General features: G+C 42.8%; 6 protein-coding genes across 7 annotated transcripts; 2 read left to right on the forward strand and 4 right to left on the reverse strand.

Annotated features, from left to right (window-relative positions):
- The first annotated feature begins 87 nt into the window (after window positions 1–87).
- LOC143459191 (regulation of nuclear pre-mRNA domain-containing protein 1B-like) lies at window positions 88–1,743 on the forward strand. The gene has a single exon (XM_076956223.1). The coding sequence runs from the start codon at window positions 466–468 to the stop codon at window positions 1,495–1,497; it is 1,032 nt and encodes a 343-aa protein (XP_076812338.1). The 5' UTR covers window positions 88–465; the 3' UTR covers window positions 1,498–1,743.
- LOC143459190 (putative phospholipid-transporting ATPase IIA) lies at window positions 1,687–8,071 on the forward strand. Its single transcript, XM_076956222.1, has 27 exons — window positions 1,687–1,825; window positions 1,911–2,018; window positions 2,426–2,581; window positions 2,648–2,774; window positions 2,893–3,006; window positions 3,110–3,253; window positions 3,391–3,469; window positions 3,554–3,729; window positions 3,866–4,024; window positions 4,134–4,223; window positions 4,383–4,537; window positions 4,654–4,792; window positions 4,868–5,030; window positions 5,271–5,371; window positions 5,430–5,543; window positions 5,611–5,751; window positions 5,813–5,896; window positions 5,998–6,168; window positions 6,232–6,330; window positions 6,400–6,637; window positions 6,829–6,893; window positions 6,965–7,120; window positions 7,176–7,240; window positions 7,302–7,410; window positions 7,472–7,529; window positions 7,588–7,791; window positions 7,855–8,071. The coding sequence occupies exons 2-27, from the start codon at window positions 1,954–1,956 to the stop codon at window positions 7,986–7,988; spliced, it is 3,306 nt and encodes a 1,101-aa protein (XP_076812337.1). The 5' UTR covers window positions 1,687–1,825; window positions 1,911–1,953; the 3' UTR covers window positions 7,989–8,071.
- A 3-nt stretch (window positions 8,072–8,074) lies between these two features.
- On the reverse strand, window positions 8,075–9,915 carry LOC143459192 (uncharacterized). 2 transcript variants are annotated; one of them, XM_076956225.1, is made up of 4 exons: window positions 9,297–9,912; window positions 9,067–9,211; window positions 8,893–9,002; window positions 8,106–8,426 (listed from the first exon to the last, which is right to left on the reverse strand). In XM_076956225.1, exons 1-4 carry the CDS (start codon window positions 9,546–9,548, stop codon window positions 8,106–8,108), a joined length of 828 nt encoding a protein of 275 aa, XP_076812340.1. In that variant the 5' UTR covers window positions 9,549–9,912. The 2 variants fall into 2 exon arrangements, with proteins under 2 accessions (XP_076812339.1, XP_076812340.1); XM_076956224.1 differs by lacking the exon at window positions 8,893–9,002 and having other exon boundaries at window positions 8,075–8,426; window positions 9,067–9,915.
- Window positions 9,916–10,002: 87 nt separating this feature from the next.
- LOC143459193 (uncharacterized) lies at window positions 10,003–12,294 on the reverse strand. The gene is made up of 4 exons (XM_076956226.1): window positions 11,967–12,294; window positions 11,737–11,881; window positions 11,563–11,672; window positions 10,003–10,962 (listed from the first exon to the last, which is right to left on the reverse strand). Exons 1-4 carry the CDS (start codon window positions 12,216–12,218, stop codon window positions 10,651–10,653), a joined length of 819 nt encoding a protein of 272 aa, XP_076812341.1. The 5' UTR covers window positions 12,219–12,294; the 3' UTR covers window positions 10,003–10,650.
- Window positions 12,295–12,854: 560 nt separating this feature from the next.
- Window positions 12,855–15,203, reverse strand: LOC143459904 (uncharacterized). Its single transcript, XM_076957219.1, has 4 exons — window positions 14,639–15,203; window positions 14,409–14,553; window positions 14,235–14,344; window positions 12,855–13,625 (listed from the first exon to the last, which is right to left on the reverse strand). The coding sequence occupies exons 1-4, from the start codon at window positions 14,888–14,890 to the stop codon at window positions 13,314–13,316; spliced, it is 819 nt and encodes a 272-aa protein (XP_076813334.1). The 5' UTR covers window positions 14,891–15,203; the 3' UTR covers window positions 12,855–13,313.
- A 2,490-nt stretch (window positions 15,204–17,693) lies between these two features.
- LOC143460649 (uncharacterized) lies at window positions 17,694–20,573 on the reverse strand. The gene is made up of 8 exons (XM_076958242.1): window positions 20,243–20,573; window positions 19,962–20,124; window positions 19,860–19,879; window positions 19,686–19,784; window positions 19,360–19,574; window positions 19,117–19,245; window positions 18,817–19,044; window positions 17,694–18,703 (listed from the first exon to the last, which is right to left on the reverse strand). The coding sequence occupies exons 1-8, from the start codon at window positions 20,477–20,479 to the stop codon at window positions 17,959–17,961; spliced, it is 1,836 nt and encodes a 611-aa protein (XP_076814357.1). The 5' UTR covers window positions 20,480–20,573; the 3' UTR covers window positions 17,694–17,958.
- Between the last annotated feature and the right edge of the window lie 89 nt (window positions 20,574–20,662).

The raw sequence follows: 20,662 nt of genomic DNA on the forward strand, positions 1-20,662 counted from the left end.
AGCTGGCGTTTGCATCTGGCGCGTGACAAAATCAATTTGTTTCGTGTTTTGTAACTTCCCTTTCATTTTCTATATGTCTGGTGATAATAAATCGTTGCACGGTGTTTGCGTACATGTTGAACATGTCATGTCAACATGTCATCTTACTAAGTTACGATCTTTGCTATGTGCTCGTTTTCTCTTTTGATTGGAAGGTTTTCTCCCAAACTGGCCCTGGTTTTAGTTAAACAGTTTACAGTAGATTGACAGATCGCGAACAAGTAAAAGTCGTCGTTGCTCTTGGAATACCCGTTTGAGCATTGCTTGTGCACATTCACTCAGAGATAGAATGATTTAATGTTTTTGAAACATTTTCTCAAGGTCAAATAGGCATGGTAATTGAATAATCTAACAGTTTCACTCTTTTCTGTACAGGCGCATTAACTTCTAAACTGTAGTCGGCCAACTTCCATCGAATGATTTGTTATGTCCACATTTTCAGAATCAGCCTTGATAAAGAAACTGAGCGACTTGAACAATTCTCAGCAAAGCATACAAACGTTATCATTGTGGGTCATACATCACAGGAAGCATGCACGGACAATTGTGCAAGTTTGGCAAACCGAACTTATTAAGGCAAAGATTAAAAAGAAGTTGACATTTCTTTATTTAGCCAATGATGTCATACAAAACAGCCGTAAAAAGGGACCTGAGTTCACCAAATCATATGGTGGAGTCCTTATCACAGCGTTTACTCACGTTGCAAAGCATTCCGATGAGAAAACAAAACAGTCCATCGGCAGAATGTTGGATATTTGGGTTGAGCGGAATATTTATGATGCGGATTACATAGCGCAGATTCGGCAATCAGTAAGCAAAGTTTTTGATCAGAAATTTGGCACAAAAACCACTCAAAATGCTGGTAAACCATCTGCAAAGAAACGAAAAACCGTGAAAAATGAGAAGAAAGATGACCATGAAGTTGGTCAGAAGAAAAGTCGACTTGAGGAGCTGATTGATCAGAATGAAGATGACGATTACCTCACGCTCTCACCTCGAGATCCACCAGAAGCGGACGAATTGGCAAAAGCTCTTCTCGACCTTGAAACCGCAGCATCAAGTGATGCGGTGGTTAGAGAGAAAATTGCAAGTCTGCCTCCCGAAGTCCAGGATGTGTCCAGACTTGAGCAGATCAGCGAACGGGAGACCGCCGACAAGTTGTGCTCAGTTGTTGAAGAGGCGTGTATGTTGCTTGCTGAGTACAACGGACGACTTGTTGCGGAGATTGAAGATCGGAGACAAGTTGCCCGGATGTTGGCGGACTTCATGAGGCAACAGAAGAGTCTCTTGCACGAATCAGAGCAAAAACTTGCGGATTATCGAGAGAAATTGGCAAAGGTGGCAGAAGTGCGGAAGGAGCTGAAGTCCCACATACAAAATTTACCAGATCTTCGAATGTTACCGAGTGTGACCGGGGGACTTGCTCCTCTTCCTTCAGCCGGAGACCTTTTTAATTAATATGAAGCAAATTGTCACTTGTGCTTTCTCTGTCGCTACCATCCTGTCATTGTTAAACGATTCATGATAATTTTAGTTTATCTTCTATTGTATAATATTCTGGACTACAATTCACATTGCGGGAAAACTGGGACTTTTGTTGTGTGTCGTGAAATTCGCTGGAATTCAAAGATGTAGTTTTTCTGCCTAATCAAATTTGTTCCAATGGGTATGAACATTTTTGTGTCAATTGTCTTTTTATTTCAGGTTTAAGTCATCAGATGTATTTATGTTCTTTATAAAACAAAGTTAAGAGAAGCAACACAATAATTGTTCATGAAACAGTCAAGTAGGTGAAATATTTTGGGTTGTCATGCACCTGCTTTGTTGTTCACAGATTTTTTTGTTTTATTTGATGATTTTTTGCCGCACAGGATCTCACGTCACTTCATTGTCAAGCTTTGTTTATTTATTTTAATGGATCATCTTCGAAAACCTTTGCTTGACGACTTCCATCGTGTCAAGTACTCCCCCCTCACTTCGTAAGGTTTTGATTGTTTCTTGCATGGGTTGTCGAGTAGTGAGTAACAATGCGTGGCAATCAACAACACAACTTACTTAGTGGGTGAGGTCTTGTTGATACTCACTGTGTGATTGTGATGTAACAATAACATCGGCACAGTAAACGTACCTTGTAGCTGTCGTTAAATGGTGTTTAGTTCCCTTATAGCTTGTTGTTGTTTTTTCATCTTTGGTTGATTTGAACCAACACAATTCTAACGTGTTTGTTTGCTAATCAGCTACAATCACAGTTATTTAATCTTTTCATTCCAAGTAATTATTTCACACTTGCAAAAGTGAATTGAAACATATCCACAGCAAAACTTACAATTGCTCACGCATGCACTTGCATGCCACGATGATCGTCATCTTACTCATGTCGTTGCAGATATTCTCTTGAAAATGGAGGCGACGCGATCCCTTTGATATCGATGGGTTCCTCCTCAACCACAGATCATGACGAGTGCGAGACAACCACGCAGTCTCCACGGCAACAACCGGGATGTTGCTCCTGCTGTTTTGTGATGTCATCATGCTGTGCCAGGTGAGCTGATGATGTCATTATTTTTTAGGCAATCGCTTCGTTTCAATGAAAAATTTCGTTGTTTAGCTGCTGCGTGGACAAGGGCAAGCTGCAATCCAGGAATGTTTTTGTCGGGAAACCGTCGGAAAGTGAAACATTTCCTGTGAATAAAATTTGCAATCAGAAATACAACATCGTCACTTTCCTTCCCGGTGTAAGTCGTCGATTCTTGAAAATGATGAATTAGCTTTTACTTTATTTCAAAACTTATCCTACAGACACAAAATTCTTTTTGGAAAGTATGTTTGTTTGAAAGTCATCTTTATTGTCAGGTTTTGTACAACCAGTTCAAGTTTTTCCTGAATTTGTATTTTCTTCTCATGGCTTGCTCCCAGTTTGTCCCTGCGCTTAAGATAGGATACCTCTATACATACTGGGCCCCCCTGGTCAGTGGTTAAACTTCGATCAAACTCTGTTGATATTTCTTGATGTGAGTAATGGCCCCCGACAAATACATAAGAACATAATCACCTGTTGCGCCCCATTCAGGGGTTTGTGCTCAGCGTCACCGTCCTGCGGGAAGCAATCGACGAAATACGAAGATATTATCGCGACAAAGAGATCAACTCTGCCATTTATAAGAAATTGAAACCTGATGGTGGGATTTCTTTCATCAAAAGTTGCAACATTCAGGTTGGATTTCATGCAACAATGATTGCTTCACAAAATTACTGGTTATGTCATAATGGTCATAATTTGTCTTGTTTGTTTATTTAACGTCCAGTGAGTTGTGAAATTTTGTGAAAAAGCTGATAGCTAGTTATTCCCAGGTTTCCGACGTACTGGTGATCGAGAAGGACCAAAGAGTCCCCGCGGATCTGGTTCTGCTGAAAACCTCTGAGAAGAGTGGTCAGTGCTCCCATATTGTGCGTGAGATCGCTGTCTTCCTACTTTTTACCTCACTCGAGTTTTGTTTTAAAATTTGATGAGCAGGATCTTGTTTCATCCGAACCGACCAGCTGGATGGGGAGACAGACTGGAAGCTCAAACTGTCAATTTCTTCCACACAAGCCATGGAGGAAAACTCTCGTCTCTTCACGTGCGAGAGCAAGGTCCATGCGGAGGAGCCTAGCAACGACATTCATCGATTTGTCGGAGCTTTCTCAATGGTCAGTTCATCATGCAATGCTGCCACCTTGGGGAGAAATACTATTTTTTATGTTTTCTAGTTGCTCCAATTTTTAAGATGGTGTCATTGGTTAATTTGAGTGACGTCTGTCGTAACATCGTATCTTATCCACTCAGATGAACCCAGTTACAGGGGACTTGAGTGAGGAATCTCTCAACGTTGAGAACACGATGTGGGCCAACACTGTCCTCGCATCCGGGTCAGTTGTTGCCGTCGTTGTTTACACTGGGCGTGACACCAGGAGTGTAATGAACCAATCACATCCATCCACCAAAGTTAGTCAACGCAATTCTTTGAAGAAATTCAACATCGTGCATCATCTTGAAGTCTGACATAGTTTAATGTTTTTTCTTGTCGTTTCATAAGATTTCTTCTGTTAAATAGGTCGGTCTTGTGGATAAAGAAATAAATTTTCTGACTAAGATTTTGTTTGCTGCCGTCGTCATCTTGTCTTTCGCGTTGATCGCAATAAAGGTGAGTTGTCATCACATACTTCGATGTGATTGGAGGGAATCCAATGCGTAGGTTGTCGACCAGAACGCACTGGAATGTTAACCTTCTGGGTGCCACAAATATAAGAAGAACCAGAACAAAATTAACCGATCTCATCCACAGTAACATTTCTTGTTGCAGGGCTTCAATGGACCGTGGTATCGCTACATGTTCCGCTTCATCATATTATTCTCCTACATCATCCCCATCAGTCTCAGGGTCAACCTGGACATGGGCAAGGCGGTTTACAGCTGGTTCATCCAAAGAGACAAATTAATCCCAGGGACAGTTGTCAGGTTGGTGCTTCCCCCACTACTGATGTCGGGAATCCCCCGCAGAGTTCATTGTAATTTGCATGAACCGGTCACTTTTGAATTTTGAGCAATAAGCGATGACGCTAATTATTTAACAGGTCGAGCACAATCCCCGAAGAACTTGGACGAGTCAACTATCTTCTGAGCGACAAAACTGGGACTCTGACTCAGAATGAGATGATATTCAAGCGACTCCACATTGGCACGGTAGCTTATGGCACAGAGTCCATGGACGAGGTAACAATCATGAAACATCCCGGGAAGCAATAAATTGAGACTCACAAATTCACAATGCACTTGATGTTTCATCAGGTCGTGATGCATCTCCGCCAGTCGTTTGTGGATCCAAACACTCGAGGCAGCAAGGATTCAGGAAAACCAGAGGAAGTGGTCTCGGGAGGTTTAAGGAGGAAGGAAGTTGTGATGTCAAAAGTGAAGAAAAGTGCCCACTCCAAATCACTTGAAGCGGTCAAAGGTCAGTCGCATTGAACTTTATCTTCGAAGCATCCACTTGTTGCACATGTCGTTGTGATCTGTCGGAATCATGTTAACCCAGCATATAGTAAAATAAAATAAAATAAGACATAAGGTGGCACTATGGGGTTAACTTTTATTTTTAATTCTTGTTCATGACTTGTTTATGGAACCACCATGTGACGATAACAAAAGCTGGCGTTACTAGCTTCTCCATAGAAATCATATTTTCATGTTCCAGCCCTGGCGCTTTGCCACAACGTGACGCCGGTATATGACTCTGATGATGAAAATGACTTCAACGCTTTGAGCAAAGTTTATCAAGCATCAAGTCCTGACGAGGTGAGTTCTTCCTCGTTTATTGATGAATGGGACTTTCTTTGAGCTCCATATCTTCCAGATTGCTCTCGTCAAATGGACAGAATCAGTCGGCCTCTCCCTGTACCAGAGGGACCTGAACCGCATCCAGCTCATGACACCGTATGGCGCCATCCTCAACTTCGCCATCCTGCAGGTTCCGTCTCGTTGTTTCTGCTCTTTTGTGTAATTTCCATGAAAATCTCATCCCTGCTCTCCTCCAGCTCTTCCCGTTCACCTCGGAGAGCAAGCGGATGGGCATCATTATAAAGGATGAGAGCAGTGGACAGATAGTATTCTACATGAAAGGTGCGGACATGGTGATGACGTCAATCGTGCAGTACAACGACTGGTTGGACGAGGAGGTGAGACGAGGAGTCAGGTGACATCATTGCAGTGACGTATTAATTTTGTTGTGCATTGAAGTGTGACAACATGGCGAGAGAAGGATTAAGGACTTTGGTCGTCGCAAAGAAGCGTCTTTCTGGAGATGTCTATCTTGACTTTGAAGTTGGTGAACTTTGTCTGATTAAAGTCGCACTCCGCTTAAGTGACTCGGCTTGAGCGTGAGTCTTGTTTGAGTGAGTAATCTAACTTGATAATATCCTCAGCGTCGATACAATCAGGCCAAGTTGAGCGTGACGGACCGCGCAACTCGAGTCAGTGCTGTCATCGAGTCACTAGAGCGCGATATGGAGTTACTCTGTGTGACGGGTGTCGAGGACAAATTGCAGAATGACGTCAGACCAACCCTGGAGATGCTGAGCAATGCTGGGATTAGGGTACTGAGTGAAACTGCGCGGTGTCGATAGTTTGACTCCATGTAAGATGTCGATGTATTGCAGGTCTGGATGCTGACTGGAGACAAACTCGAAACTGCCACCTGCATCGCTAAAAGTTCACGACTTGTATCACGTGATCAGGACATCCACGTTTTTCAGCAGGTTTATATTCTTTCTCAATTATGACATCATACAGACGTCACTGCGTTACACGTTTTCCACGTCATTAAGGTTAGCAGCCGCACGGAGGCGCATCTCGAGTTGAACTCGTTTCGACGTCGCGCTCCAGACACTGCGTTAGTCATCCATGGATCATCGCTGGAGGTGTGTCTCCGCTACTATGCAGTCGAATTTGTCGAACTTGCCTGCCAGTGTCCAGCTGTTGTCGTCTGTCGTTGCTCACCAACCCAGAAGGCCCAGATCGTTCATCTGCTGAAGAACCACACCCGGAAAAGGATTTGTGCTATCGGTGATTGTCTGCTAGATTTATGTGTGCTAGGTGATTGTCTGCTAAAGGTATCTCATATCGGGGAACTCGGGTGAAAACGTTTTAGCATTTCAAGTTTCTTTCAATATAACATCAATAGCGTTGCTTGAAATATTCAAAAATTCTTCGAATCACTGTTTTAACTCTCACACTGGTTGATGCATGTTGTGCAGGTGACGGTGGCAACGACGTGAGCATGATACAAGCTGCCGACTGTGGGGTTGGAATTGTTGGGAAGGTCGCGCATAGTCAGGTTGCCGTAGCAGTCAAAGGTTCATTAAATTTTAACCGTCTCAATATTTCTCGCAGGAAGGTAAACAGGCTTCGCTCGCTGCAGACTTTTCAATCACTCAGTTTTGCCACTTGGGGCCGCTGCTGATGGTCCATGGGAGAAACAGCTACAAGCGTTCCGCATCGCTGAGCCAGTTCATCATTCACAGAGGCCTCATTATCTCTGTCATGCAGGTAAGCGCATGAAATATTTGATGTTTATGGAAATGATTCTTCACTCTCCTCGCAGGCGATCTTCTCTTCGATCTTCTACTTCTCCTCCGTCTCATTATACCAGGGATACCTCATGGTGGGGTGAGTTAGAGCGACGTCATCAGCAATGACGTCATCCTCTTAACTTCTCTTCTCTGCGCAGGTACACAACCATCTTCACCATGCTGCCTGTGTTCTCCCTCGTGCTCGATCAAGACGTCACTTCCCGTGTCGCCCTCACCTATCCCGAGCTCTACAGAGAGCTCCACAAAGTAACAACAACTGTGTAATAATAGAGTAGTGTGACGTCATAATGAAGTTATTGCATTACAGGGCCGTTCGTTGTCACTGAAGACTTTCCTTATATGGGTCTTGATAAGCATATACCAAGGTAATTCCCCGATATGGGTTCATTCTTTCAACCCGGGCTCATACCTGTGTGCTTGTAGGTGGCGCAATAATGTATGGAGCATTGTTGTTGTTCGACGCCGACTTTATTCACGCCGTGAGCATCTCGTTCACGTCATTGGTCTTCACGGAACTTCTCATGGTCGCGCTGACCATAAGAACCTGGCATTGGCTCATGTTGCTCAGTGAAGCGCTCAGCCTAGCCATATACGTCGCCTCACTCGCCATTCTACGCGACTACTTCGGTATGTTCTTCGCTTTATGACGTTGTAAATACGTCACCACTGACCCGGCTTGCTTGTTTGTAGATCCCGTCTTTCTGACGTCACTCGGGTTTGTCTGGCGCGTGCTGGCCATGACCGCTTTCAGCTGCCTCCCGCTCGCCGTGCTCAAGTACTTGCGCAAGAGGTTCTCCCCGCCCAGCTACTCGAAACTCAACTGATCAAACACTGTGCCCGCGCTTTTTTTAATTTAATTCAAATACACAGATCTTTATGACGTAATAAAAAAAACATTTGTCAGGCATTTTCAGCCGTGGACAAAATGTATAGAAGCAGTTTTAAGAAATAGAGAGATGAAAACAAGAAAATCCTCTTCGTGCAAAGTTAGAGAAGAAATTGGCGGCTTTCCCCATCCAGCCATGGCTGTAGATCTTGTAGCTCGTGTAGAGTCCCATCGCGGTGAGGAGGAAGAGAACCCACCTCCACTCTCGCTCCATCCTGTCGAAGGCCGGATGCACTTCCATAAGATCTTCGATGTAGACTCCTCCAACGTTGGAGTGTGGGAAGGGCACGCTAGGAACGTCCTTGCCAAGGAAAGCACATAGCGGTCCCCATCCCTCCTTGACGCTGTACACCAATAATTTGTCTTTCGGCGCATTCTAAAAATATGGTGTATGACGTCGATAAATCTTGACCAATCAACGTGCAGCCATCATGGTTAGTTTATCACGTGATTATCGAGTTTAATCTCATCTAAAATACTAGAATTTCTGTGGTGGTAGGCCGTAGTTTACCCAAAGCAAGGATGTTACATGAGGGTGATGCAGTGCTGGTCTTATAAATTAGACCCAGCAACTTACACAAAAACTCAACTAAAAGCAGAGAATTACACCGGATATTACGAATTTGCTGATCACTGCTGACGTAATTTCCTTGTATGAAATAGGTTGTATCCATTTTATAGAGGACTGCATTGAAATTACAATTTTAGAGAGATCAGGAAAACAGTTCAATCAGGTTCACAGGAAACACAAACACCGCATGTGGAGCTGTGTTCGAATCGATGGATTTGATTATACGTAAACAATAAGCCTTTATGATATCATAGAGCAATAAATAACCAACCTGTTCACAGTATTTCTGATGCTGGCGATATTTCAGTTTCGTCAAAACATCGTTGTAATGATAAGTGTAATGGAACGGGTGCTTCATGTCGACGCCCTCACATAAGCGCACTGAAGCATAACACTCACGTGATTGTTCGGTCATAACCTAGTTCAGTCACAAAACAAAGCTCACCGAGAGCCCTGTAAAACTTGAAGTATTTTCTCCCAGTCGGTGTGAGAATTTGCATGAGTGGGAACTTGTAGTAGCTCTCCAGCACCCTCGCCTGGCCGACAGTGCTCCGGTACCAACTTTCCTCCTCGCGAGTCGTCAGAACAACCTGAGATAAATTTTATTTTGAAAACAAAAACTTCTGCAAACGTTGAGGTTTGAATTCCAGCAAACAATGTGTTCTGTGACGTTACTTTAGCGTCGGGAAAAGCTTTGAGGATTTCTTCCCAGAACGCAAAAGCAGGACAACCAGTCAAAGCATCGACATCTTGATACATCCTCCTGAAGTCTTCCACAGTTGATTGTCTCTCCATAATCTTCATCCAGTCCTCGTAGTGATACCAGAAGTGATCCATGAAGTCGTAAACCTTATAACCGAGCAGTCGTAGAGCAGCCGCCATTGACTTGGTGCCAGTCTTGGAGTAGCCCGCCATCACCACCTTCATATTCACTTGTTTGCTGTGAATTGCGAAGCAAATTTTACCAAAATGTGAAACCTGGAGAATATAAGAAGTGCATTTGAGACCTCATCAATGAAAGTAAAATCAGGACCTTTTTAGACGAACTGATTCTTTGGTTGGGACTTAATACATTGTGGTAATTTTCATAATTAACCCTTCTTATTCCTACCGAGTTCTCGTGCAGATTTGATAATATTATAATGTTTTTGTGTTTTATTTCGTGTGTTTATCAACAAGCGCTGTACTATATTTTGGTCGTGTTTAGTATACGCAACCCAGGTATGATTACTTCCGATTTACGTCATCCGTACTACAGCGCTCAATGCATTAGTTGTCAATTGAAGAGATTGGTATTAACCATCCACTGAACGCAACCTTGTTCTGTGCTCTGATAACTGTAACCGTTTCGTTGAGAATCAATAAATCAATGTTTAAGACATTGACAGTTTGGTTCTGGTACTGTGATGCTTAACTGGTTATCAGGGGTTAATGAACGCGCTATCAATGGAGTCAGATTAACAAACAATCGATCAAGCGATAATCAACCACTGTTCACAAACCTCAACAATACGCACAGTTAGCACAAGGTCATAGTGAATGACGTCATGCTTGACACTGACCAATGACCCTAGAATCTAGGGCCTAGATGATGTTTGCTAAACTAGATCGCTGCAGGATTAAAACGTTTCAAAATTACTTTATTCTAGAACGTCTGTCGCTTTCAAACTTGGCCAATCAGTTGAAGTCTTTTCTTTTTCAAAATTATCCTCGAACACAAACCAACCAATCCTGGGTATTTCGAACTAAACTGTTTGTGACGTCCAATATATTCTGTTTATCACTCGCTTTCGCGCGATCGTAGGAAATGATGCTTCTGCAAACACAACAAATCGTGAGAGATTGCACAAGCGTCGTTCACGCAACCATTGTTACGTAGGACACATAAAACACACGCATCAATTATTTCAGCACAAAGTGGTTGGTTCGTTCTGTGGTGTAGACCTGAACGACTTGAAAACATGACGAGTAAATACCAAGCTTTAGGAAGGTTCTGGCAATGGTTTGAGAATCCGCGGTTGATTAATTATTATTGTCTGAAGTAAGAAAATCCTCGTCGTGCAAAGTTAGAAAAGAAATTGGCGGCTTTCCCCATCCAGCCATGGCTGTAGATCTTGTAGCTCGTGTAGAGTCCCATCGCGGTGAGGAGGAAGAGAACCCACCTCCACTCTCGCTCCATCCTGTCGAAGGCCGGATGCACTTCCATAAGATCTTCGATGAAAACTCCTCCAACATTGGAGTGTGGGAAGGGCACGCTAGGAACGTCCTTGCCAAGGAAAGCACATAGCGGTCCCCATCCCTCCTTGACGCTGTACACCAATAATTTCTCTTCCGGCGCATTCTAAAAATATGATGTATGACGTCAATAAATCTCAACCAATCAAAGTCCAACAAATGTGGCTAGCAGAAATTCACTAATTCAAGGCGATAACGCCCTCTCGCGGTCAGATATTCTTATAACAGTATGAACTAGGGATGGATGCCGGATATAAGGAAAATCTTATGTTTAATAGAACTGAAAATTTAGCTTATAGTCACAGGCGACGCAAAATGTTTTTTTTTAATTTTTAAAAATTAGAATAAATTTTGAGGTATTAGCAACATATGTCATATTTGACGGCAAAGTTTATCATGATACAAAATATTCAATCATTACATTGATAAACTGAGCAGCGGAATTTTTTGCATAAATGGATTACAAAATGTTGCTCCAGATTCTCTCCTACTCATACGTTTCTAGATAGTAGGTAACACGTTTCTTCCCCAATAAGAACTTTATCCGCTAAGGGGCCTTTAACCGGATAAAATTTCACCCAGACCGAGTGGGCCTACTGCTGACGTCATTTTCTTACAGGCTGCAATCATTCCATGAGTTAAAGTGCTGCAGGTTGTGAGATGCCAGCAGTACTGATGAGAGGATAAATATTGATGCATAACTGACCTGTTCACAGTATTTCTGATGCTGGCGATATTTCTGTCTCTGTAAACCTTCGTTGTAATGATAAGTGTAATGGAACGGGTGTTTCATGTCGACGCCATCAACCACACGCGCTGAAGCATAACACTCACGTGATTGTTCGGTCATAACTTAGTTCAGTCACAAAACAAAGCTCACCGAGAGCCCTGTAAAACTTGAAGTATTTTCTCCCAGTCGGTGTGAGAATTTGCATGAGTGGGAACTTGTAGTAGCTCTCCAGCACCCTCGCCTGGCCGAAAGTGCTCTTGTACCAACTTTCCTCCTCGCGAGTCGTCAGAACAACCTGAGATAAATTTTGGTTTGAAAACAAAAACTTCTGCAAACGTTGAGGTTTGAATTCCAGCAAACAATGTGCTCTGTGACGTTACTTTGGCGTCGGGAAAAGCTTTGAGGATTTCTTCCCAGAACGCAAAAGCAGGACAACCAGTCAAAGCATCGACATCTTGATACATCCTCCTGAAGTCTTCCACAGTTGATTGTTTCTCCATAATCTTCATCCAGTCCTCGTAGTGATACCAGAAGTGGTCCATGAAGTCATAAACTTTATAACCGAGCAGTCGTAGAGCGGCCGCCATTGACTTGGTGCCAGTCTTGGAGTAGCCGGCCATCACCACCTTCATATTCACTTGTTTGTTGTGAATTGCGAAGCAAATTTTACCAAAATGTGAAACCTGGAGAATATTAGAAGTGCATTTGAGACCTCATCAATGAAAGTAAAACCAGGACCTTTTTAGACGAACTGATTCTTTGGTTGGGACTTAACACATTGTGGTAATTTTCATAATTAGCCCTTATTCCTACCGAGTTCTCGTGCAGATTTGATAATATTATAATTTTTTTGTGTTCTATTTCGTGTGTTTTGTCAACAAGCGCTGTACTATATTTTGGTCGTGTTTAGTATACACGACCCAGTTTTGATTACTTCTGATTTACGTCATCCGTACTACAGCGCTCAATGCGTTAGTTCTCAATTGGAGAGTCTGGTATTAACCATCCACTGAACGCAACCTTGTTCTGTGTTCTGATAACTGTAACCGTTTCGTTGAGAATCAATAAAGCATCAATATTAAAGACTTCGACAGTTTGGTTCTGATACTGTGATGCTTAACTGGTTATCAGGGTTAATGAATGCGCTATCAATGGAGTCAGATTAACAAACAATCGATCAAGCAATAATCAACAACTGTTCACAAACCTCAACAATACGCACAGTTAGCGCAAGGTCATAGTGAATGACGTCATGCTTGACACTGACCAATGACCCTAGGGCCTAGATGATGTTTACTAAACTAGATCGCTGCAGGATTAAAACGATTCAAAACAACTTTATTCTAGAACGTCTGTCACTTTCAAACTTGGCCAATCAGATGAAGTCTTTTCTTTTTCAAAATTATCCTCGAACACAAACCAACCAATCCTGGGTAATTTGAACTAAACTGTTTGTGACGTCCAATATATTCTGTTTATCATTCGCTTTCGCGCGATCTTAGGAAATGATGTTTCTGTAAACACAACAAATCGTGAGAGATTGCACAAGCGTCGTTCACGCAACCGTTGTTACGTAGGACACATAAAACGCACGCATCAATTATTTCAGCACAAAGTGGTTGGTTCGTTCTGTGATGTAGACCTGAACGACTTGAAAACATGACGAGTAAATACCAAATTTTTGGGAAGGTTCTGGCAATGGTTTGAGAATCCGCGGTTGATTATTATTATTGTCTGAAGTAAGAAAATCCTCGTCGTGCAAAGTTAGAGAAGAAATTGGCGGCTTTCCCCATCCAGCCATGGCTGTAGATCTTGTAGCTCGTGTAGAGTCCCATCGCGGTGAGGAGGAAGAGAGCCCACCTCCACTCTCGCTCCATCCTGTCGAAGGCCGGATGCACATCCATAAGATCTTCGATGAAAACTCCTCCAACATTGGAGTGTGGGAAGGGCACGCTAGGAACGTCCTTGCCAAGGAAAGCACATAGCGGTCCCCATCCCTCCTTGACGCTGTACACCAATAATTTCTCTTCCGGCGCATTCTAAAAATATGATGTATGACGTCAATATATCTCAACCAATCAAAATCCAACAAATGTGGCTAGCAGAAATTCACTAATTCAAGGCGATAACGCCTTTCTCGCGGCCAGATATTCTTATAACAGTATGAACTAGATATGGATGCCGGAAATAAGGAAAATCTTATGTTTAATAGAACTGAAAATTTAGCTTTTCGCTTTGTTAGTCACACGCGACGCAAAATGTTTTTTTTAATTTTTAAAAATTAGAATAAATTTTGAGGTATTAGCAACATATGTCATATTTGACGGCAAAGTTTATCATGATACAAAATATTCAATCATTACATTGATAAACTGAGCAGCGGAATTTTTTGGGTAAATGGATTACAAAATTTTGCTCCAGATTCTCTCCTACTCATACGTTTCTAGATAGTGGGTGACACGTTTCTTCCCCAATAAGAACTTTATCCGCTAAGGGGCCTTTAACCGGATAAAATTTCTCCCAGACCGAGTGGGCCTACTGCTGACGTCCTTTTCTTGCAGGCTGCAATCATTCCATGAGTTAAAGTGCTGCAGGTTGTGAAATGCCAGCAGTACAGATGAGAGGATAAATATTGATGCACAACCAACCTGTTCACAGTATTTCTGATGCTGGCGATATTTTTGTCTCTGTAAAACTTCGTTGTAATGATAAGTGTAATGGAACGGGTGCTTCATGTCGACGCCATCAACCACACGCGCTGAAGCATAACACTCACGTGATCGTTCGGTCATAACTTAGTTCAGTCACAAAACAAAGCTCACCGAGAGCCCTGTAAAACTTGAAGTATTTTCTGCCAGTCGGTGTGAGAATTTGCATGAGTGGGAACTTGTAGTAGCTCTCCAGCACCCTCGCCTGGCCGAAAGTGCTGTGGTACCAGCTTTCCTCCTCGCGAGTCGTCAGAACAACCTGAGATAAATTTTATTTTGAAAACAAAAACTTCTGCAAACGTTGAGGTTTGAATTCCAGCAAACAATGTGTTCTGTGACGTTACTTTAGCGTCGGGAAAAGCTTTGAGGATTTCTTCCCAGAAAGCAAAAGCAGGACAACCAGTCAATGCATCGACATCTTGATACATCCTCCTGAAGTCTTCCACAGTTGATTGTCTCTCCATAATCTTCATCCAGTCCTCGTAGTGATACCAGAAGTGATCCATGAAGTCGTAAACCTTATAACCGAGCAGTCGTAGAGCGGCCGCCATTGACTTGGTGCCAGTCTTGGAGTAGCCCGCCATCACCACCTTCATATTCACTTGTTTGCTGTGAATTGCGAAGAAAATTTTACCAAAATGTGAAACCTGGAGAATATAAGACTTATATTTGAAACCTCATCAATGAAAGTAAAACCAGGACCTTTTTAGACGAACTGATTCTTTGGTTGGGACTTAATACATTGATAGTCAATGACGTCATGCTTCACACTGTCCAATGACCTTAGATGACGTTTACTAAACTAGATCGCTACAGGATTAAATCGTTTCAAAACAACTTTATTCTAGAACGTCTGTCACTTTCAAACTTGGCCAATCAGATGAAGTCTTTTCTTTTTCAAAATTATCCTCAAACACAAACCAACCAATCCTGGGTATTTCGAACTAAACTGTTTGTGACGTCCAATATATTCTGTTTATCACTCGCTATAGCGCGATCGTAGGAAATGATGCTTCTGCAAACACAACAAATCGTGAGTGATTGCACAAGCGTCGTTCACGCAACCATTGTTACGTAATCAAGGACCTGCATAGTTTATTCTAGTGCATAGTGGTTGGTTTATTTTGTAAGGTTGACGTGAACGCTTTGGAAATTTAGTCGAAGGCTGCCACACGCCCGTCCCGTTAAACAGCTCGTCCCGGCTTCCTGCTCAGTTAACCTAAATTTTTTGGTTTTATTTGTTCTGTAGCCAACTTGCCGAACAGCGATGCGTGATCTTGGTTGTTATTTATTTGTTTGTGTTCGATATAAATTCGATTATTATTTCTTGGTGTCTTTACCACAAGTATCCAAAATAGAATCTTAGTAGATGACTGCTCACTTTGAGTAAGATATGAACCACATTTATCTGGAACACTTCTATTTGGACGCGCCTCGGTGTCAGACTTGGACAACCAAATAATTCCCATAGTTGTCTAGTTCAACGAATTAAAACAAAATGTCGGTAATTTTAATTCTAATTTAATTTTTGATTTTGCTAAAAATGTTAGTTTGTCCAACGGAAGTTTTTCGTGAGTGAAATAAGAAACTCCTTCGTGTAACAAAATAATAAAAATCAAAGTGCTATAGATCTCCGCCAAAAATACCACACAGCCCGTGCCGCACAAAGAAACTGATGTTTTTGCCGTTGCATGTGTGCCGTACATATCATATGACGTTTTCCATTGATGTATAGTTTCGTCACAATGCCTATTCACTTGCACGCAGTCAATCACATAACAACAACAGAATCTATTTTATATATGTGGTCAATCTAATTCTAGCTCGAATTCTAGTTTATGCAAATTCCTCAATTCTTATTCCAATCTAATCGCAAAAAGCTATAAAAACGACTAATTGTCCAAGTCTAGTTGGTGTCCTGCTTAATAGGCACACTCACATCCCCTTAGTGACGTAACAATATTTTCGTTGTCTTAGCATATTATTGCAGAAGACAAAGGGAATGAATTGGTTCTGTGAGTGGTATTCAGTGGCTGAATAATATGATATCGTAACTTTTGCGAATGCATGTACACTGGCAAATAAAACACAGTATACAGGTCAAAGGTGCTGGCCTACCTCTGTCTGGAAGTTTTATAGCCTACCTGTGTACAGAGCTTTCTGAATTTATTACGTCATAAAGAAGGTCAGTATTTGGTACGACACCGGTTTGACACCTCATAGAGCACCATAATGCGGGTGCCGTATATTCATATTTCCAGCAAAAATAATGCGTCTGTGTAAACGGAAAAAGGTAGCAGTCTTAAGTTAATTTGTTTTGTAAAGAGTTTCAGTGTAAAAATAGCGAAAATATGTAGAAAAGTTTGGTAAAAATTCCATTTTATTTAGCTCTGATTTTAAATTGAATTATTTTAAACGGTGTTTTCATTTTCGTTTTTATTATTTGTTGTCGTCAATTTGGTTTCAACATGTTTTGACAAAACTTAGAATGACAATTAAAAAAATTTCAGAAAGACACAAAGAAAATGACAGAAGGTCGCCACTGACTCAGTGCCAGCCTAAAAAAGCCGGTTATTATCGCCCCCACGTCCACTTGCTTCTTGTGAACTGACCTAAACTATGTCGGTTGGTTGATGGAGATGAGCGATATATTTCATGTCATTTGCAATACATGTATTTTCCTGTATTATGTTTCCACTTTCCAGGATATGTTGTCAACAACTAACTAAGCCATGTCCAATATTTTCAGCGTTTACGGTCGAGTCATTCGACGCAAAGAAAGAAAACTGTCGCTGGTTTATCGCAATTTTCTGTCTTACCCAACAATGAAAATGATTTTCATTATGTGCGCATACATAGTCTGATTTAGCGTTCCATTTTTAGTTGCCTCTGACAATAACAACAATCTAGTATTTGAGCTCCTGTCTGGTGATGTTGTTCAAGTCTTTAGTAGAATTGGAAAATATTTCGACGTCAACAGCATGAACATTTAAAATTTAAATGGACAAATCGTGTCGAGTTGAATGCAAACAGGCTACACTGGCATCATTCCACAAAGCCAGAGCAACTTAAGCTTTAACTTAATAACCATGAACTATGGTCGCGCCTCAAGACCATTTCAAGTAAGTTATCAATTGGTCACAAGTTGAACAGACAACGCTTTACTTTTAACTTCTTTTCAAACGTAGAAGTTTCAGGTTCCATCGATTTGGACGCCGTCTGCTGTGCTCTGTCTACGCGGTATACTCACAATAACCTGCTGGAGTAATTTGTGTGTGACGGCATAAACGGCAGAAGTCCGCTTCACGCTTCAGTAGTCTCAAGAGACTGATTTTCAGTTTGTGTCGTCGCTATATTTATTTCGTCATAATTAACACCTGCCCGTTGTTTTTGCGCGGATTGAAAAGAAAATTTTATTAATTTCACAAAAACTTCACAAAAGAAGAAAAATTGTCGATGAACTCAGCAGCCGCGAGCGAAATTTTTTAAAGATTTTTTCAAAAGCGAATAATAATTAAATGATTGCAGTTGCCGTATTATGTCGTCACAAAAAAGCCAACAAGGACGTTTTCGCAATAAAAACTTCTCAAAAGGAAAATATTTTCTAAAAATTATTTACAAACAACGTGGGATCGTGACGTCACGATCGAGTCATTAAAATCTTTTATGACCTCATCTGCTGGGTGTCGGCGAGATACTTCTCCATGACCTGGTTGTCGAACTGAGCGACTTCGTCATCCCATCTCGACTTCTCAGGGAAGTGGATGCTGACTGGTTGCTCCGGGATCATTCTCCTCCTCCCAGCCTCAATCGGTTTCCCCTCCCTGGGAGCAAATCCGCGCATCCCGCGATCTTTCGCGACCAGCTCATCGCTCTCCATCATCTGCCGGATGTAGTCCTCCTGGGATCCGTTGAATTGTCTCCTCATCCGCTCCCCGTGGTGTCTTCCTCCGTGATGGTGATGTGCTCCATGCCGGTGGTGCCGATGCCGCTTCCCGTGGTGATGATGGCTCCTCCTGTGTCCGGTGCGTTGGTGATGTTGGTTCCTCACCATCTCGTCCTGCATCGAGTGATGCGGCATCGTGAATCCTCCGCGTCCGTTCCTAGAGATGGAGGGATAGTTCACTGACTCCTCATCCGAAGTGTTCAGGAGCGGAAATTCCTTTTGGTTCATGACCGGAAGTGTCGCGACGCGTTTCATCGGAGGCATCGCGATCTCGCTTTCGTCGTCTATGACGTCATTAGGGGCAACTTCGTTTCCGAGAGCGGCGCGGAGCCAATCCGGCATCGACTTCCCTCTCCCGCTGGTCCTGTGGAGGTCGTCCTCCTCAAATGGCGACCCGTCGTTGTTGAACCCCATCTTAGAGAACGAACTCGTCGATAACTCGCGGGGGTATCCGTATCCAGTTCTACGTCATAATCAACCACCTTAGTTACGTCATGGCTGACTCGAAAGATATTTGCATTATGACGAATTTCAAAAATTTGTGAAGAAATGTCGATTGAACGCGATGACACCGACCTCCTATTGACGCTGTTGCTTCTTCTCAGATCATCATGATGCTGTCCTCCGTAAGAGCGATGGCTCATGTGAGCTAGAGGTTGCTTCTGGAGGACGTTGTGCAGATCGTAGATTGGTTCCGCGTCGTAAGCGCTCGCTGTTCGACGCATCTTCGGGGGAATCACCTTTTTCCTGCCCCTGCTCGGGGTCATATCTCCGTCACTGTACGCCGAGTCTTTCTCCGACGCACTGAATCAACATTGTGACGTCACACACAAGTTTAGTGATATGAGACTTATCTTGGTAGATATGAGATGGTACCTGTGTCTTCTCCTGTGTGGATTGAATCCTTCATCGCTGGCCGCTGTGTGGTTCTCGTAGATCTGGTCGCTGGTCATGTTCATCGGCAAAGAATGATTTTGTCTTCCCAAGCTTAAAGACGCTCGTCGACTGCAATTATTGCGTCATAATCTGACTTGTTCAATTACCAATTACTATTTCAATAACCTGGTCACAATCCTTGACATTTAAATGATATTGTCTGACGTCATAAAAGATCCGCACCTCCGCAGTTGGGAAGGAATCCGCTCCATGTCGATCCGGCAATCTTCCGCTTCCCTCTCAAACCCCGGAGTCATTGTTCTTTTCTCGACGTCATCGCCGACGTCACTTCCTGGTGGAGCGGCGGGTTTTTCATCCTCACTTTTGCCCTTCCTTCGAAGCTTCCACGTGACCCAGATGTAATAAATGAAAGTGACGACCGCGCCGAACCCGAACACCTGCGCAGCGAAGCGACCTTGACGTCAAAGTAGTCACACATATAATACAGTATTTATGACGTCATCATATAACACGCTTCGCTGAGTAACGTCATAATGTAAAAGTCTAACCGCGGAAGCTTGGAGGGCGGCGTTGGCTCCCGCCTTGTTGGCGGCCAGGCAGCATCCGATGAAAATGAGGAACCCGAAGCTCACGAAATAAATCAACTCCTGCGAAGAAGCGAGACTGAGTTAGCGATTGTTTCGTCATAATTGGTAACAGTTATGGAACAATAGAAAACTCACCACAAGTATCCAAGAAAATCCTGGAAAACAACAATAGAATATGATGACGTCATAATAACATCAAGTCAACATTATGTTTATTGCGTAATATAGCGAACTTACCACAGAAGGTCTCCCCGCGTAGTCCGGCGAGGATGGTGAAAAAGAGGTAACCGCTGATGAGAGCTCCGAAGATGAGGAAGAGACAGAAGAAGGTGTAGGTTCCCTGGTCCGTCCACTCCCCCGCTTTTATGATCAAACAAATAAAGGAAACAACGAGCAGCAACTAGACAAATGAAGATTGTTACGTCACAATATTTGGAGATCACAATAGTAATTTAAACAACTGTGGCAACCACTCAGCTTTCAAAATGCACATTATAACGTCACAGAATCAGACTTACAACTTGGCATAATCTGATAAACCCGGGGAGGGTGCGCGGGTAGGTCGTGTCGAGTTCAAACGAACCGAGCTTCATCTTCTTTGGTTCGGGATCTTCCTCGGGCGGAAGTTCGGGTCCGGCTCCGGGCCCGGACCCGGGGTCGGGTCCGAAATATTCCTCCGTTTCAGCGATCTGCTTTGAAAGCTTCGGGGCCGATTCAAGTCCCGGATTATCCGGGTTCATAGAAAGCACTCCCATTGTGGGGGGAGGAGTTGATGTCAGGGAGGGAGGTCAGTGGATCATTTCAAAGATTTATCACAAATCTTAAGATTTTCAGTTGATTGACAGCTCTCACCTTGACCTGCAACAAACCGATGCGAGAGTTCTTTGAATATTCTATCACCTGTTTGCTCATAATCGAGTCATAAATCTGTGAACTTG

Source organism: Clavelina lepadiformis, chromosome 5 (assembly GCF_947623445.1).
Source record: "Clavelina lepadiformis chromosome 5, kaClaLepa1.1, whole genome shotgun sequence".
NCBI classification, from domain to species: domain Eukaryota; kingdom Metazoa; phylum Chordata; class Ascidiacea; order Aplousobranchia; family Clavelinidae; genus Clavelina; species Clavelina lepadiformis.

What these genes read in the sequence shown, in the direction of transcription:
- LOC143459191 (XM_076956223.1), top strand. Translation starts at nt 466, where the DNA reads ATGTCCACATTTTCAGAATCAGCCTTGATAAAGAAACTGAGCGACTTG.
- LOC143459190 (XM_076956222.1), top strand. Translation starts at nt 1,954, where the DNA reads ATGGATCATCTTCGAAAACCTTTGCTTGACGACTTCCATCGTGTCAAG. An exon ending in ATCACTTGAAGCGGTCAAAG is followed by an intron (nt 5,031 to 5,270) that starts GTCAGTCGCATT and finishes TTCATGTTCCAG; the next exon opens with CCCTGGCGCTTTGCCACAAC. An exon ending in TCTACAGAGAGCTCCACAAA is followed by an intron (nt 7,411 to 7,471) that starts GTAACAACAACT and finishes ATTGCATTACAG; the next exon opens with GGCCGTTCGTTGTCACTGAA.
- LOC143459192 (XM_076956224.1), bottom strand. Translation starts at nt 9,548, where the DNA reads ATGAAGGTGGTGATGGCGGGCTACTCCAAGACTGGCACCAAGTCAATG. An exon ending in CAAGTTTTACAGGGCTCTCG is followed by an intron (nt 8,427 to 9,066) that starts GTGAGCTTTGTT and finishes CCATATTTTTAG; the next exon opens with AATGCGCCGAAAGACAAATT.
- LOC143459193 (XM_076956226.1), bottom strand. Translation starts at nt 12,218, where the DNA reads ATGAAGGTGGTGATGGCCGGCTACTCCAAGACTGGCACCAAGTCAATG. An exon ending in AAGCTTTTCCCGACGCCAAA is followed by an intron (nt 11,882 to 11,966) that starts GTAACGTCACAG and finishes AATTTATCTCAG; the next exon opens with GTTGTTCTGACGACTCGCGA. An exon ending in CAAGTTTTACAGGGCTCTCG is followed by an intron (nt 11,673 to 11,736) that starts GTGAGCTTTGTT and finishes GTTATGCTTCAG; the next exon opens with CGCGTGTGGTTGATGGCGTC.
- LOC143459904 (XM_076957219.1), bottom strand. Translation starts at nt 14,890, where the DNA reads ATGAAGGTGGTGATGGCGGGCTACTCCAAGACTGGCACCAAGTCAATG. An exon ending in CAAGTTTTACAGGGCTCTCG is followed by an intron (nt 14,345 to 14,408) that starts GTGAGCTTTGTT and finishes GTTATGCTTCAG; the next exon opens with CGCGTGTGGTTGATGGCGTC. An exon ending in ATCAGAAATACTGTGAACAG is followed by an intron (nt 13,626 to 14,234) that starts GTTGGTTGTGCA and finishes TCATATTTTTAG; the next exon opens with AATGCGCCGGAAGAGAAATT.
- LOC143460649 (XM_076958242.1), bottom strand. Translation starts at nt 20,479, where the DNA reads ATGGGAGTGCTTTCTATGAACCCGGATAATCCGGGACTTGAATCGGCC. An exon ending in CCGCCCTCCAAGCTTCCGCG is followed by an intron (nt 19,575 to 19,685) that starts GTTAGACTTTTA and finishes TTCGCTGCGCAG; the next exon opens with GTGTTCGGGTTCGGCGCGGT. An exon ending in CCACACAGGAGAAGACACAG is followed by an intron (nt 19,045 to 19,116) that starts GTACCATCTCAT and finishes ATGTTGATTCAG; the next exon opens with TGCGTCGGAGAAAGACTCGG.